This window comes from Bos indicus, chromosome 8, assembly GCF_029378745.1.
Source record: "Bos indicus isolate NIAB-ARS_2022 breed Sahiwal x Tharparkar chromosome 8, NIAB-ARS_B.indTharparkar_mat_pri_1.0, whole genome shotgun sequence".
Classification (NCBI taxonomy): Eukaryota; Metazoa; Chordata; class Mammalia; order Artiodactyla; family Bovidae; genus Bos; species Bos indicus.
The window spans coordinates 81,510,182-81,527,736 of NC_091767.1; the positions used below are offsets into that span (position 1 = coordinate 81,510,182).

The 17,555-nt window shown below is 43.0% G+C and overlaps 1 protein-coding gene across 19 annotated transcripts in view; it reads left to right on the top strand.

The window, feature by feature from the left end:
- Positions 1 to 17,555, top strand: part of AOPEP (aminopeptidase O (putative)) — a 422,437-nt gene that overhangs the window by 355,747 nt on the left and 49,135 nt on the right. For 2 of the 19 annotated variants that reach the window (XM_070794259.1, XM_070794260.1), the window contains exon 15: positions 2,555 to 15,606. The exons of the other annotated variants lie outside the window; for them this stretch is intronic. In XM_070794259.1, the coding sequence (XP_070650360.1) occupies positions 2,555 to 2,578 (24 nt within the window). In that variant the 3' untranslated portion in view covers positions 2,579 to 15,606. Of the gene's footprint in view, positions 1 to 2,554; positions 15,607 to 17,555 lie in introns of those variants that run through there. 19 annotated transcript variants of the gene reach the window in all.

Genomic DNA, 17,555 nt, shown 5'->3' on the forward strand with positions numbered 1-17,555 from the left:
CTAAAACCACCACCACCAAGGAGCTGTCTTAAATAACTGTTATAAGTGGAGCACCTGGAGGAATGCGCTAGTGACTATAATGTTATGAAAGCTACTTGAAGTCCTTGACACTTGAGTGTGCCCGGCCACAAGAGTGCACAGAGGTTGGGAGAGCATCCGGTGGAGAGCTCGACAACTCACGCTTCACTTCAGCACTTCATGTGGGATGCAGTATGGGACTGGAGTAGTTAGGCTGGGGGAGGGCCTTTGAGCCTCTCTAACTGCAACCCTTGTTTTCCACGCGAGAACTTGGAGGTCCACAGCACTGACCTGGGGCCAGCCCCAGCTCTGTTCCGCTGTGCTCTTTTCAGCCTTCTGCTGGAACAGCTCCTGAAGTGGGCTTGTGGAGGGGGAGCAGCTTTGGGTTCTGGCTGAGGAGAAACCCGCGCAGCTGGTCTCTTGTGTCATGGAGCAGGGATACCTGAGCAGGGTGGAAAGCACGCCATGGGAGACCCAGGTTGCCCCTCCAAGGCCACTCCCTGTGGCCTGGAAACTCTTCCAGAGTGGGATCTTTGCATGGAGCACCCTCGAGTGCTGGCTTGCCTAGGTGTGGACTGGGTCAGATTTTGAAAGCTCAGGCCTTCCAAAGAGTGGGCAAGACTCTGGTGAGACAGTTAGGTGTCTGCAAGGGTTTGTATGAAATTTTGCTTTTCATATTAAGTTAGTAATCTTTACAAGGTATAGATCATTTGAGGTTTTTCTGATATTTGTCATGGACCAAGCAACTATGACATGAAAATCACAGTTTTTGCTGTGTGTAATCAAACAACAGATTAAAAATGTTGTTGCTGTTTTTAATCCAACAACAGTGTGACCCAATAACAAGGCATTATATTTTGGAATGCAGTAAAGTTACTCTCACAAATGCCTTTTCTTCAGCCTGTGCGCATACTTTTTAATGTATACATTATAATTTTTTCTAAATGCAAGACTGCTTTCCATATTTAAATATATTCATCTCTTGATGCTTTCCAGATGTAAAGTGAAGTTTTTCTGTAGTTTTCTGACTTGGCTATTTGCTTACGGGCCAGATGACACCAGCTCTACCCCCAGAACAGTAGTATCAATAAATGTTGAACTTGGGTTATGAAAGGTTTAGCTCCCCAGAACTCTCTGTACTACTGGCAGGACAAAGTGAATGGGAATATTGTGGTTTAGGGAAGGAACTGGCTTGCGTGTTCTCTGCAACACAACTGGCAGGTGGTTTCCCAGACGGACAGGTGAACGGAAAAGGCAGGTTCTGAGCCCTTCCATTTGTGTTGAAGGCGCCCTTCCCAACAAAATGAAAGGTGCTGGAGAGAATGCGCTGGTTGATACTCCTGCATTGCTAACACCTGGTGTACTTTGAGTCTTTATTAAACATTAAGTCACTGGCATGGATAACAGTAGCATTACCTAATCTTAGCGCACTGGGTTATCATAAGACAAATCGAAATGATGTTGAACTATCTTCCGACAGAGGATCACTGATGTACCACTGGGCGTGTATGGCTGGGTGCCTGTGCATGCGAACACACACAGTTTACCCATTTCACTGGCCCTTCACCTCTGAGCAGGGGAGGTTTGGGCCGAGGCCTGCTCTGTGACCACTCTCTCCCATCTTGGAGGAAGGCTGCAGCCGCTATTTCCAGAGCTGGCGCTGTTTGCGTCTGCGTCTGACTCTGACTCATGCTTCCCTAGAACGGCCCTGTGCATAATGCCGAGTCATTGTCATCATGAGCCATCCTAGGGAGAGGCTCAGTGGAAAAAGTGAAGGTGGAACAAACCTATCTCTAGAACAGAAGGTGAAAAATACTTTTCTGCTTAGTTTTGCTCAACTTCACATTGGGTTTTTGGGGAACTGCTGTAATCCAGTCGAGTTCAAGATAAAAGAGAGAAGAGAGGAAATCTGACTTATTGCTATGAGACTCTTTGCTCTGGTGTTCAGATTCTTGACTAGGAGGAGGAGTAGCAAGTAAAACACCAGAAGTGATTGTTACAGTTTATGAACATGTATTCGTAGTTTCTTGGTTTTTAATTTTTTATATCAGACCTATTTTGCAATCATACACTGTTAGAAGAGAGAGGAATGTATTATAAATATATGTGACCTTCAGTATTCTTATTACTTGTCTTTAAAATAATCTTTTCAATAATCTTGGAGAGTGAGACACATTATTTAAATGAAGATTAAAAAGAAGTATTTCTGTGGTACTCGGAATTTTTCTGTGCAAAACTGTTAACAGCGTATTTAAAAGTAACTTCCTTTTTTAAAAAGACAACTCATTTAGTAAATCTTAATATCAGAAATAATTCAAAATTAAAATAAGTAAACAATAAAATAGTGTTTTGACAATAGTTCCGTTTTAACAATAGCTCAGTAGAGAAGAGTTGAGTTGTTAAGAACGTTTACTTCCCAGGCAGTTTCCCGACTCTAGTTTTCTTGGCAAGAGAAATGTTAATCTGTTGTGAACAGACACTTTTTTTCTTCTTTTCCCGGAACATGTGTGGTTTCCATTAACTTCTCTCTCCACAGAACTTTGGAGATGGCTGCAGCTAATGCCTTGTGGGTCATCTGCACTTTTAGAAGTCAATTGAAATCGTAAAGCACATTTCCTCCCCACTAGAGGCCTTCATGGTATTGAAATCCCGTATTCACCTCTTACTAGCTTTTTCATCTTGAATAAACTAGCCTGTGTAAGCCTCAGTTTCCTCATCTGTGAAATAGTTACTGCAAAGCACTTACTAAAGAGCTGGCACTGTGTCACTGCTCACCAACAGTAGTTATTAATGTTATTGGTGATGGTCTTTTTCAGGGCATAAAGGGCTTTTTCTTACCAGGGCATAAAGTCATTTGTTGTTGGTGGTACATTAATGAGAACAGAAGGAACCCTGAGAACCAGTAAGCTAGACCAAGGAATGTAACCATGGGAGGAATGGCCATAAGGGTGTGAGTTTTGAACATTAGGCTGGTGTCTGTAGGACCAGCTGAAGTGTCCCCAGAGTTAAGACCAAGGAGGCAGCCTCATCACTGCCTTGACAGGTCCCAGCCATGCCTTGAGGTGCACCTATCTCCCAAACTGACACAGGAATCTGCTTTCTGGGGCCACTGCTCAGGGAAACACTGCCTTGCAGTCTGTTGGAAGTTTCCACTGGGACCTTCCAAAGAGAATTTTAGTTGACATCATCAGAGCTGTATTATTGATTTGGCTTCAGGTCTTAATTTAAGTGATCTTAATTTGCAAAAAGTGTGGCCATCAAGAAATACAGTGCTTGTTGGTGTACCGAGCTTCCAAGAAGCTTTTGAAAACAAGTGTTGAGATAACCCCATACACATATCCTATAGCTACAGAGGTCTGAGTTTGCAGTAATATGATTCTTATGTAGAACTGACTTGGAGTAGTAAGTTTCCCCAGGTACTGACTTACTAATAGAAACCCACCCAGACGCAGAAGAAATGGGCCCAGTGTATGTCTCAACTATGAGTAGTGGGTTGTGCCTGATTTTAAAAAGGCTTCTCAGAATGTCCTTGCTCATGTAAACCCAGGATCAATATTTTTGGGGAAGAAATCTTTATAGATAAGCCATAACAGTACTTGATAATCAGATCTCATTTTCAAGTAGTTAAAAGGGTCATTGGACAAAACTCTATGAACTGACTTTGGCTTTTTAATTGCTAATGATTTAAATTCCACATGCCCTCTAAATTATGAGCATGCTTAAATTTTTTATGGGAAGGAAAGTACTTTTTTTTAATGTAGGGTAATTTTCATGTCAGATGTTACACTAGCCAGCTTGCTCCATCAAATTATGAAGGTTGCCACTTTTATTCACCTAATCCCTCTTTTTCCCTTGTGAAGTGATTTTAAATAGAGATTAAGGCATGAGAGAGAAAGTGGGATGGGATGAGGGGAATGAGTCATGAGAACACACTGCTGGTCATTTTTGTTAGTCCTTGGCATTCTTGGAATATTCTTACCTCTGTTGACAGAGAGCAGTCTGGGTGTAGTTCAGCTGCAGGCTCAGACGCAGTCAGGGTGGTGTGGGCCCGTAAGGAGGCCCCTGGAACCTTCTCCCCATTTCCTCCCAGGCAGAGCAGTGAGAGCCACTGGAGGGATTTCATAGGCCAAGGGGGCACCTCTCAGCCGAGAGCCACAGCAGTGTGAGGTGTTTTTCTGTACTCCAAGCCCAAGCACGGGCTCTGCCAGTAGGTCTGTTCGTCACTGTGTCTCTGAGCAGAGGGAGAACAGTTTTATTGCTTTCTTCCCAGAGTAGAGGAAATGCTTAAGAGCAGTGGGAGAGCAGGGGACAAATATAGTATTTCCCTTTTCCTGCCTGAATACTCTTTTCCACAACATATCATTTTCATAAGATCCTATCCACTTGAACTAAAAATAATTCCACACCGTTTCTATCAGATTGGCTCTCTTAACCACTTATGTACTTTTTTTTTCTCTCCCCTATTCAGAAACTTTTATACAGGGATGTATATGATGGTCCTAAAATGCATGTCTTCTAGACATGGAGCATGCTCTGGAGCTGCCAGCTGGGACCTTCTGTGAGTAGATGGCAGGGGCAGTCTTGTTGGCCTGGCTGTGGGTGGTCAGGAAACTCCAGAGACTCTGATTAGCTTATCCTCACACTTATTTCTTTCATGACCCTTTTTCCAGCAGGGGCCATTTTGTACGCTTGTCACCCTGACCCTTCCAGCCTTCCATCTATGAGCCGTGTCAGCCCATGGCACTCAGACTTAGCCCTAGAGCCCATTCTGGTTCTGTAGTAACAGTGCCAGATACCATCTAGTCCCTTGTCCTGTCGCAAAGACGGCCCGTCATGAGTCTGCAAAGCAGAGCTAGTGAGTTTATTTAGTAGCCGCTTGGCGGAAGTTGCCTCTTTTAAGAGATGGGAGTGCAGGCGTTGTAGGTTGACTTAGGGTGTTGTGCATAGCCTGATTTACCAGATTACATTTTTCTGATTATGTAAAATTATTAAGTTGATACTGATTTTAAAAAAACCTAAGTTTGAGGTAAGTGGCTTGTGTTAGGTTTTAATACATGAACATAAGATTTTAATACATAAGAATTTCTGTAGTTTCTCATTTCCTAATTGCTTTGGGTGTCTATTATTGTGCATAGCCTAGTGCCTGGCCTGGCTTTGCCCATTACAAAGGTCTTGCTTGTGTTCATAGGGGGCTGGACTCTGTTCCCAGGCCCCAGCACTGCCCCCGCCGGCAGCGCTTAGTAATAAGTAAGCTACTCATGGTTACTGGCTAATAGGGCCATGACCCGGTTTGAACTACATAATAAGGAAAGAGCAGATTTATTTGCTCCTCTTGCATGACTCCCTCCCCTCATGCTCCTTTATTATCTTTAAGAGGAAATTGAATAGCAAAATTCTGCATTCTCATAATGTTAATAGCCTGATGTCATCTTTTCCACTCTGGAGTCAAGAAAATAAGAGAGACAACCAAAACACAGATTTAACACTTTGCAGCTGTCTAGGGCTTCAACTGTAGACTCTCTCTGTGTATATATATGTTATTAACTGCTTGTGTAAGGTGTAATATACATACCATATAATTCAGTGTACAATTCACTGATTTTTAGAAAATTTCAGAGTTGTGCAGTCAGCACCAGAATCCAGTTTTAGAAAATTTCCATCATCTCAGGAAGATCCCTGGTGGCAATTAGCAGTCACTCCTTATTTCCCCCAGTCTCCCAAGCACCGGGCAACCAGTAATCTACTTCCTGTTTTTAATAATACTATAAGTTTGCCTTTTCTGGATTTCATGTCAGTGGAGTAACACAGTATATGGTTTTATGTATTTGCCCGCTTTCACTTAATGTTTTTGAAGGTGCATCCACATTGCAGCACATGTCAGTAGTCTGTCCCTTTTTATTCCTAAGTAGTATTCTGTTGTGTGGGTATACCACATTTTTGTATGTCTGTTCACAGGAGATGGACATTGGGGTTGTTTCTGGTTTGGGGCTATATTTATCCCTAGTTGCTCAGTTGGTAAAAGAATCTGCCTGCAATACAGGAGACCTGGGTTCGATCCCTGGGTTGGGAAGATACCCTGGAAAAGGAAATGGCAACCCACTCCAGTGCTCTTGCCTGGAGAGTTCCATGGACAAAGGAACCTGGCAGGCTACAGTCCATGGGATCGCAGAGAGTCGGACACAGCTGTGCAACTAACTTTCAGACTTTCAGCTTAAAGACTCACATAAGTTTCTGTGTGGATATGTGTGAAGTTTTTTTATTGTTTTGGGTGGGTTTGTTTTTTTTTTTTTTTTTTGTGGCTGTATGCTTTTAGTCCTCTTATAGTTACCTAGAAGTCATACAGTAAATTTACGTTTAACTTTTTACGAACCTGCCAGATTGTTTTCCAAAATGGTTACACCCTGTTACATTCCTACCAGTGATGTATGAGGCTTCTGTTTTTTCCACATCCTTAATCACAGACCATATTTAAGGAATAACCTTAACCTTTGACTGTTTTTAAAATATTCTTCTGCACAGAAGAAAGCTAGGAACAATTTTCAGGTTTTTGCAATTTTTCAAACATCTTTAATACGTGTTAACTAAAATCACAGTCCTTGGCACTCGATTCTCTCTAATGTCTAGATTCTGCCAGCAGGCTTGGTTGTAATAGTTTGTCAACTTTCCATTTTGCTATTTTTTCTTATAAACTTGATATAAAATTAGATTAGTTTACTTTTAGAAGGGATTTTATATTTGTGCTTTTCTTTTTTTAGTTTCTCTTATTATTCAAACCAAAGGTTGTAAGTTTATATTTCTGATTATGTACATTGTTTTAATATAGAGTAGACACACGTATATATAGAATCATGTTTTATGGTGCTTTAAATAATTAAATGGTAAAGTTTCTAGCTTACAGAATTAGGTAGCTTTTAAAGTTTCTTTATTAAAAATGCAACTAAAGGATGTTTGTATAAATCTGGGCTATTTCCAGGGAGCTCACAAAAGTTGTCGGGAAGACTCTGTCATATCACTTGACATAGCAGGGATTACTGTACACTTTCAAGACCAAGTGTTGAAAGTTGCTCATTATTTTGTTTATCCTAGGTTTTGCAGGTATGGTTTATTCTGGCAGTGAGCTTATCAAATAAACTTATTTTCTAAATAAGTCATATAATCAGTCATGACTGAGCATTCTGGTAAAACAGCCCTTGCATCATGAGTGAGGTTCATGACCACTGTTGCGGTGTGAGCAGAAGCAGGAGTCTCAGAAACCTTGTTACAGGCCCATCTGTCCTTTGAATTTGTGATGATCCAAAATGGGTTTTAGCATCGACCAGGTTAAAGGTAATACTCTTCAGGGAGGGCGGGCACCTTACCTCACGAGAGGAAAAGACGAGAGGCACCCAAGTGACAGAAGTCTGTGGGAGGGAGATAGTGGCAGAGATGCTTTTCTTATGATCTGGGAGCTGAAGAGACAACCTCAGCTGAACATGATTTGCATGAATTAGTCTGGCTTCCGTAGGTGCTTTATCATTGTGGGGTTAGTTTGGTGAAAGGGGGTGGTGGTTCTCACAGGGCAGAATCACCCCCATGGGGGTGATGTTGGGGTTACAGGGACTGGGGGTACTCCTGGCCTTCAGTGGGTTCAGTCCAGGGACGTAGTGTGTACGATGCACAGCCGTTTCCAGCGTGGCAAGGAGTTACGCTGCCTCCCACACAGTTGCCAGGTGTCTGCTGGAGAGTTACACAGGTGAAAAATCTGTGTCTAATACTTAAGCTTTAAGCTCTTTTATATACACAGCTTCAATATTTACTGAATTATCTAGGAATGTAAGTGCCAGGTAAACCTAGGAAGATTGTATTTTGTTGAATTTTCCAAGAGTTGTTTGCCATTTCAAAAAATCTTGTCATCAGTGGGAATGCTTTTGTATCTGAGTAACTACACCACACACCTGCTTAGTTTGTGTTAATAGGTCTGTGTTTATGGGGATTCCTCAGGCCTCTCATTGCTTCACTATGTCTTATAGGGTATTGAGGCGTGGAAATACTGAAATCTGAATTAATGCATTCTGACAAACTTTCCTTTTAATTCTCCTTTGTGTCAGAGATGAGGCATTCTGTTAAGGTCTCCCCATATGTGTTATGTGAGTTACGGTATTGCAGAATTTCATTTCAGGATAGTTTTAAAAGTGAGGCATTGTTTCTGATACCATGAGAGCCGTGGGTTCCAAGTTACGATAGGCTTTTGGTCCACATTACCAAAATATTAAATGTTTGCATGTGTGTGGAGGGAAGGGGCAGAGGTGACGGGTCAGCAGCAGCTCTCAGACAATGCACGTGGAGCGAGCATCCTGGTAAGGGGGAGGTGCTTGCGTGTCTTGGTCTGTGCTCAGTTCTGTAAACTGATTCTCTCATGGGCCCTGTGGTGTCGCCTAGGATGCAGCCTTCTGTACTTGCTTCCTTCACCAATGCAGAATCATCCCCATCACTGTGTCCTCTAAGTGGGGAAGCAGTGATATCAAGAGGCCAACCACATACTTCTGGGAAGAGATGTGGTTGGGAGGTGCGGAGCAGAGATGAGAGTGAAGAATGAAGCTGTCAGGCTTCATGATAACATGACTGAATTCCTTAGGGGTGTTGCACAGACTCAGACCTCAGATCGTTTCACCAATCTCAATTATCCCGGCCTTTGCCGTTTAGCAGGTGTGTGTGTGTGACAGGAGCTGAGCCCTATCGCCAGCCCCCAGCCCAGAGCCACGCCTCCCCAGGCTGTCTCTCAGCACCGAGGTTGGTCGGCGCTCTCAGGTATGAGTGCCCTTCTCCCGCGCTCTGCATTTCTCCTGCCTGAGCTCCCAGTGCCCTCCCGAGCTGTGGACACCTGCCCTCCCTCCGTTCATTGCTCCAGGTGACTTGGTCTCCTGCCATTCACTCCTTCACCACAGGGTTTGAGAGACCTAGCGTTTTGCTGGCTGCTTTAGCACTGATCAGTTTGTAAGTTTTTCTAATAATGTTCTACTCCTCCTTGTATCTGTTATTGATATTTTGGGTGTTTCAGTGATTATAAACACCTTCTCCAGGAGCTTATCAGGGAACACGGTAAAGAGGAAAAAACTGAATTCACCCGTATCGCGGGAGCTATTGAGGAAGGTTTACTCAGGCGCAGGAGGTTGGAATTAACTTTAATTTGGTTTTGTTTGTGATAACCAAGCGCCTGTTAACATAAAAAGCTGAGTTTCCCCTTACCCTTCGCATATGCCTCGGAAAGTCCCTTGGTGAAGTCTGGGTGACACCATAGGGTGGCATGGATTACAGCATGCCCAGCAGGGCTGATCCGGTGGCCTCCGTGTTCCACCAGTTCTTGTTGCTGAGATTGTGGAAATCTGGATTGAATGCCAAGTTGACTGTTGCAGCCATGGTTATGTTCCAGTTTCTTCCCAGGATAACTCAGTTTTGTTTTCTGGTGTGGCACCTTTCCTGTTTTTCTATTTCAGCCAGGTGTATTCAGGCCTGGCCTTCCAGTTTCAAACAAACCATGAGTCAAGGAAATTAACAATTTTTTTTCTCATTATAAAAGTGATACTGTCTATTAGAGAAAATACAGGAAATCTAAGAAGGTGTAAAGAAGAAAATTGAAAACTACTGGTAATCCAGTTATCCAGAGAGCTACTTACTCTTAATATTTTGGTATTTGTCCTTGAAATCTTTTGGTGGAAATAAATATTGAAAAAGAATGAGAGCATGCTTTTTATTCGTCACTTCTACTTTGTGACTTCCAGGGTGGTTCATTCAGATTACTGTTTTTTAAAAAAAAAAATTCAGTGATTTTGAAATGCTGTGTCTTTGGAAAGATCTTTACTTGTCATAAAAAACAATCCCCAGTATACTGGAGTAAACTTCTGTAAATGCAGACTGTGGTCTGATACCACTATCTCCTGAATGGATGGTTGGACTGGGTGATGAGGGCCTCTGGATGACTCCTTTTACCTTTGACTTCTGTGTGTGACAGTCGATGTTAAATGTGGCAGCAGAATGCTATTTTTCCTCTTCTCTCAGTGTGAATCAAACTGACATCCGTTTCAAGATCTGAGGGTATGCTGCCAGCTCGCCTCGTGACTTGTGTGTCGAGCTTGCAGTCACAATATGGAAATTATGGAAGATGAGCCTCTCTGTTCAGCAATTAACTGTGGGGCTATTTCTGTTCTACTTTAAGAATTACGGTGAAATTGATACTCTCGACTTATTTCTAAGGAATATGCAGTTACACAGTGGTCTCCTGCTTTCTGGCTTTTATTAAAATGCAAATAGTCTTTTTTTTAAATGCAAATAGTCTGAACTTCAAAGTAGCGTAATTGAATCCTGAAAGGAGTTATTACTCTGATGTTTTGCTACTTTGGGTATTTTTGTTTTATCTTTTGGCCTGGTTGGCTTTTCTGACCCATTTTGCTCTTTACACCGGTGTAGACCCCTCCTGCTGAGGTATGGTTCCAGGCCAGTGGGGAGGCTGGTGTTTGCAATGCCCAGTTCGTCGCTGCAGTGTTCAGGCACATACAAGTGAAGTAGTGTTAGCACACACAAGTACATGTCAGATGCACGTTTGTGTGGGTGAGGAGCATTCATTATTTTGGCAATTCATTTCTCTTCATTTACCTGTGTTTACTTGAATGAAATGGAGTCGGTGCTTCTCTCTGTATTTGTTCTTCATGCATCTGCTCTTCTTAGTTTAAGAAGATGTCATGAGGGTGCTTTCCCTCCCAACATCCAGTAACAGAACATGTTGGCCATGCTCCGCATGTTCCCAGAGAACCAGAACGTGGTGTCAGGTAGGTCTCCATCTGAATGTGAGGAGGAAATAAGTTCCTCAGAGCAGCTTTCTGTAGAAGCTTATACCTGATTGACACCTCACCATCCATCAAAGACCGGGAACACAGCCCTGTGCTGGCGCCCTCGTGGTGGCCAGCAGGCGGAGCTTGAGGTCTGAACTGCATGCTCCTGAAGACAAAAAGGGACCTTTGGGCTTTACTGCCACAAGGCACCAGAGAGCTGCTGAACCTCAACTCTGTATCCTCTTTCAGCCCAAATTCCAGAGGGTGGGAGAATTATTACATAAACTCCCTCAGCTCTCAACTGGATCATGTCATTTTAGGTTCGCTTTTCAAAATGTACCTCAGTTCAGGCAGGTGAACGCTCTCTGCTCCCGTCTTTCAGCGTGTTCCCATGTATCTGGAGGGTTCTCAACATTTGTCAGCTGTGTGCCACAGCCGAGGGGCTTGGATGTTCCAGACCCCACCCCTTCTTTTGATTACCTGTGTTTCTGCTAAAGACCTCTTCTTGCAGTGTTTACAGCGGGGCATGAGTAGGTCGCTGAGTCCCCTGTAGCTTGTTGCACTTTGTGGTTTCTCTCATCCTGCTGTATTAAGCAGAGCATGGAAAGGGACCTGATCAGAAGGCACGTGTTCCAGCATCTCATGCTAATGCGAGGGGGCCGGAAAACCTCTGGTGTGATTCGGAGTAGGCCTGAAGACACGCTTTGTCTCATGTGTCCAAGAAGACACTGCAGGCCCTGACTGGCTGAGGCCAGCGGCTGTAGCGTGCTGTCCTTTGCGGTCTCCCCTCCTGGAGCTGTAGTTACACCTCCTGGCCCTCGGAGTCCTGGGGCTGGCCAGGTGTTGTGCAGGTGCAGGGGAGCCATTCTGGGCCTCGCGGTCTGTTCGACCTCACGTGGCCAGTCAGGAGGCCTGTCCCTTCAGGACCAGAGAGGACTTTGCCTCTGGGGAGATGAGGCAGGCATCTGTCTTTAAAACGGGCCTCTCAGATTTGTTTGATATAAGTGAGTTTTGTTGTTCAGAGGTGCTTGCATTGATACAGAAGCTGCAGGGTGAGATTGAGAGGTGTTTTTCTCTGTCTTTGGGGGAGCAGTGAAAGGCAGCAGTGTTCACCTTCACCTTAGGCGTCCCGTGGGACTGGTCAGAGGTCAGCTGGGTACGGTATGTGTGTGCTCCTGTGCGTAATGGGGAGAAGGGTTTTCTAACATTGGGCCAGGTTCTTGAACACTAGAGTTCATTTTAGAATGGCTATTTTTGCTATTTTGGGGATACCCATATAACTTCCCAGGAGATTGGAAAGTGCAGCTGGAGGCACACCTGACTTGGCTGACTTCAACCAACCCAGATAGCTAATATAGCCCCATGACTGGGTGCTGCTAATCTCTAAGGTAGTTCTCTATGCCTGGGTCGTGGACACTGGTGGTTGGCACAGTTGAGGTGCCAGCTTGGTGTGTCCTCATTTCGCCTCTTCTTCTGATACCTTTGTTCTTCATTCTGGTATTAGTCTGTCTTCCCCGCTGTCAATTCTGGTGCCAGGTGCCCAGCATGCGTCTCCATTCTCATCTTTGGTTCCTGCAACAGCTCACATAGTGACTCCTTCCCTCTTTCCGAACCTCTTTGTCCAGTTTTCCTCTCCTTCCGACCTTGTTACTGTGGCTCGTCTTTCTTCCATAGATGCTCTGGTGAGCCGTGAGAATTGATGGGTTTACGTGAGTGGTCCTCTCCCCATTTGTCAGTGACTCTTCACGTTAAATGAGATTCACTGAAGGTACAATTCTGTGACTCAAAGTGCCCCTTTTCTTGAAAATAAAATGTTAGGTTAATTATATGATAATATAGTTAATAATAAATTAAATCTAGTTAATATGCCTTTCACCAAAAATACCACATCGGGAATTTCTAATGTTTAGAAACATGAGCTTTACATTGAATTTTTGGCGAGAGTCAGCAAATCACATGGAGAACGCAATGGCACCCCACTCCAGTGGAAAATCCCATGGACGGAGGAGCCTGGTGGGCTGCAGTCCACGGGGTTGCTAATAGTCAGACACGACTGAGCGACTTCACTTTTCATTTTCATGCATTGGAGAAGGAAATGGCAACCCACTCCAGTGTTCTTGCCTGGAGAATCCCAGGGACGGGGGAGCCTGGTGGGCTGCCGTCTATGGGGTCGCACAGAGTCGGACACGACTGAAGCAACTTAGAAGCAGCAGCAGCAAATCACAATACTGTTTTTTGTTTTTATTTTGTGACATTTCAGAAACAGTATCATGTAGGTAGAAGTTAATGGCAGAAATCTCATGTGTGAGCAATTAAATGTTGTATACTGTAAACAGAAATTTATAATATCAAATTACATATGTGCTTAATCAAATGGAGGCATTAAAATTTTTGTATGTTGTTCTCTGCCCCTGTTTTGCTGTCAGCTGTGTTAGTGCAGTGAAACTATCAAAATTGAGAGAATTGCTTTCTAAATGACATGTTGAGGCCACGTCCCCACTTTGTCCTCTATTCGAAGTTTGGTCTGGAGTCCTGCAGGGTACGTATTTGAAAGCTATATTTTTCAGATACATGTGAAATGTAGTCAATATTCTTATTTCATGCTGAAAGCCAAGAAGTATGCAGCAATTATTTTAACTTTATTCTTAACTGTACTTTTGAATAATAGCTTAGGTATCTTAAGGGGGATCTTTGACAAAGAAAAATGTGTCCAGATACCCACTAAAAACATACTTTATGCCCCCATTTTCTCCTTTCTTACTCTATAGTTGTATCTGATGGAATAACAACAGGATATCCAAGGAAAAAGCTGGTAAATGCAAATTACCAGCTGACACAGACATAAGAGAATTTGAGACCATGCTCCTTATAACTTGGAAATTGTAAATGGGGCATACATGGCGTAAGGATTGAGGTTGAAACACTTTGAAAGTAAAGAACTGGTCTTGAAAGGCTCTTGCTGTTGTTTAGTCGCTACGTCGTGTCTGGTGTCTGACTCTGCGACCCCATGGACCGCAGCCCACCAGGAACCCTCCGTCCATGGGATTTCCCAGTCAGGAATATTGGAGTGGGTTGCCATTTCCTTCTTCAGGGGATCTTCCCGACCCAGGGATCAAACCCTGGTCTCTTGCTTAGCAGGCAAATTCTTTGCCGCTGAGCTACCAGGGAAGCCCATTTGAAAGTCTTTGTTTTTTGTTGTTTGTTTAGTTGCTCAGTCATGTCCCACTTTTTTGCAACCCCATGAACTGTAGCCCACCATCCATGGGATTTCCTCTGTGGATATTAATAATTTTGTCCTTAAGCCACACACTGAGTCAGTTTTTATGAGCCAAAGGTTAAAGGTGCTTATTTGGAAGATGTACATATCCTCATGTTTTTAATGGAAAAAGGTTGGAACACTAATGCTTTCAATTCTGATCAGCTGACCATCTTTGATTTGACAAGAACCACACTGGGATAAAGGATATACTGTTTCAGTGATGTAATATGAACCTCTAGAAAGAGGAGCTTGACAGGCAGGCTTTGCTGCCATTCTCTTTCATGACTGGGTTGGATTGAGTGATACTGTTTGGTTTTATTGTTATCAACCTGGGATTGAAGTGGAAAGACATCCTATACACATAGCATTTCATTTAACAGTTTGGAAAACATTTTTAACAATAACCACATACCACTTTTCTCCTGAAACTGTGGACATTGACTGTTGGCATACTTGAAAAGTCTGCTCCTGTTCTGCATCCCCTAGGAGTGGTCAGTGCCCAGAGTCAGCCGTGTGACTGAAGTTAGGAACAGTCGGAACATCTTGAATTATCAATCTCCTTTATATTGGTGATTTGCTCTTCTCTGTACGGATTCCTTTGACACCAGATTCAGAGAATGTTTTTTTAAAGAGATTGCTCGTGGCATAGCTGGTCTGTCAGTAAGAGCAGGTGCCCACCCCTCTTGATTTGTGCGCTCAGTGTGCCTCCTCCCTGTGCTCGAATATGCATCACCTGGGACGTGAGCTGAGACTCATGATCGTAGACATCTAGGAGATGCTCGTGTTGTAACTCTGGTCGCACTGAGTTTTCTTGAATACAGAGGATTATACAAATACTTGTGTTTTAAATCTGCCTGTATTTTTGCCACCTAGTGACTGAGATGTCTTTACGAATTCCTGCCATGTTTAAGAGTTCCTTTATGTGGGTATATACATACATGATCCTGTGAGAGCACCTCTCTAAGCCTAAGGTTGAGCCCAGTTGCCATCTTCCAGTGACCTTGCTTGCTTTTTCAAGATCTTACCACTGATTTCTCAGCTTTTTGTTCTTTAGTCACTAAGTTGTGTCCAACTCTTTCACGACCTGGTGGACTGTATCCCATCAGGCAACTCTGTCCATGGGGTTTCCCAGGCAAGAATACTGGACTAGATTACCACTTCCTTCTCCAGGGGATGTTTCTGACTCAGAGATTGAACCCAAGTCTCCTGCATTGGCAGGTGGATTCCTTACCCCTGAGCCACCCAGGAACACTTTTTAAAAAATTGGCTATTTGAAAATGTAAAAGTAAAATCTTTTCATTTTTGAAGTTATAATTTATAAAGATAGAATTTATCTGGTAGGTCCTACTTTCTTTTAATCTTTGCCTATGGAAACAAAATTCTGAATTTTAAATACCTAAGAGGAACACTCTTAAAATGACAAGAATCATAATGGAAGGTGGGGGAAGGTATTTCATCCTTTACAAAGGTATTTAATCTTTTTTTGAAAAGCTTTCCTTACTCCTTAATTATCTTAAATATTGGCTATAAAACAAAATATGTATTTTCTTGCTCTTAAAAAAGAAAAGTGTGGCATTGGATTCCTTTCAGCAGATGTCAGAATGGTAGGGAATTGTTTTTCAGTGTGGGGAAAACATCATAGTCTGTTCCAAGTGTCACCAGGCATGATAGAACTGAGATGGAAGAAAGCTGTTGCCACGAGTCCCACGTCTGACCTCGAGATTTTAGGCTTGCAGTCAGCCGAGTGGGGCTGTGGGTTTTGGAGCCCTGTGATCTTGTTCTTCCAGCCTGACCACAAGCTTGTCCTTGCATCAGTGCCTCGAGCGTCTTCTCTTGCCTGTTCAACTCTTAGGGGATCAGATGCTGACTGTGATTTGACAAGATGTGCCTTCTCAATGTGCCACTTGTGGAGGATGGTAGCGTCTGTTAGACGTTTCATTTGCAGCAGATGACGCTTCTTTTTAGTTTGAACATCTCAGAAGTATGACATGTCTTGAGTGGGCATGAAAACTGTAGGGGAACCCATAGAGGCTTTTGAAGTGTTTTACTAAAAAGACCTCAGAACACTGATGGTAGTTTAGTTTGGGTAGAGGTAACTGTTTCACGGCATTTTAGGAATAACTTTTTTTTGCCCAGCTTTTAGCCTTTATTGTGACTTTTAAAAGAGAGGGAAACTTTCTTTAACAACCTCTAGCCGTTTAAGAATTGTTTATTTTAGCCAGAAAGCTGATTAGAGTTCACTAATAGAAAATGATTATACAAATAACCATGAAAAATATTTTTGTCCTTGGCACCTGAAGTCATTGTCAAAGTCTTGCCTCATTTGGTTATAAAGTGTGTGCAGGGTTTTATTGTTTGAGATGATATTAAAAAACAAAGCATAGTGTCTCAGCACCAAAACCCGATGAACTCATGTGTTTTCCAAGGAGTTTAACTTGCATTTTCCCCTTGAAGTAACCAGATTTCTCTTCCACCCTTAATTTTGTGGAGTAAGTAAAGCATAACCTTTGTTCTGGGCACAGTTTCTTCTAGGAGCTTGCTGGAGAACTGAATAAAGAACGTTTTAGGAATAGTTAACTGTCTACTTTACTAAACTAAAAAGGAAACTCCATGAGCTCTGTTCATGCCTCTTCACGGGCTCTCTGTAGGCTTTCAGACACTCCTGGAGAAGGGAAATGATTAGTCCTGAAAACTATGGCAACATTATAAGTGAGTTATTTAAATTGTGTGGCCTGTTACCTGGCAAGTCAAGCTAAGAAATTCCTAAGGGTCAGTGTCTGGTTCACTCTCAGATAAAGTGATCCTGACCAACTTTCTGACTGAGCCCCCATTTACACAGTGTGACCATGAAGTGTGGTGACGATGGGAACGTTGGCATGTCAGACATGTACCAAGTACATGGTGCTCCTTGGATGGAAGTTTTTCAGTGTGGGAGATGCTTCTAGGGTGAGAAACCTTCCATCTATTTATCCATCCATTTGTCCATCCATGCTCTATGCAAAGCAAGCTCTTTACCGCTTAGACGTCATTCTCCCCAATCTGAAGCTACACACACTGTCTTGATAGTAGAGGACGATGTATAGGAGGAAGGACACACGTTTCTTGAAGATAAAGTGCCTTCAAGCAGAACAGAAAGACATACTGATTTCTCTCCAGTTTTATACAAAGCAATGGTATAACTAAACCAAACTCTCTGGAAAACTAGATATCATTAACCTTGAATGACAGGCTAGATGGGAATGAGCCCAACCTAGAGTGTAGTTGGGGAAACATACCATTTCCAGCAGCTTCATTTAGTGTGCATCAGGCTGTGAATTCTTCTGTGCTTTGGTTTCTAGGCAACTTACACAAATTTTAAATCTGAATATAAAACACATATACTCTTCCCCCAGAAAACAAATAAAATTATAGACAGCTTAATGATATAACCTCTGTTGGCCACAACTCTCTGTAACTACAGCAGATAAATCCAG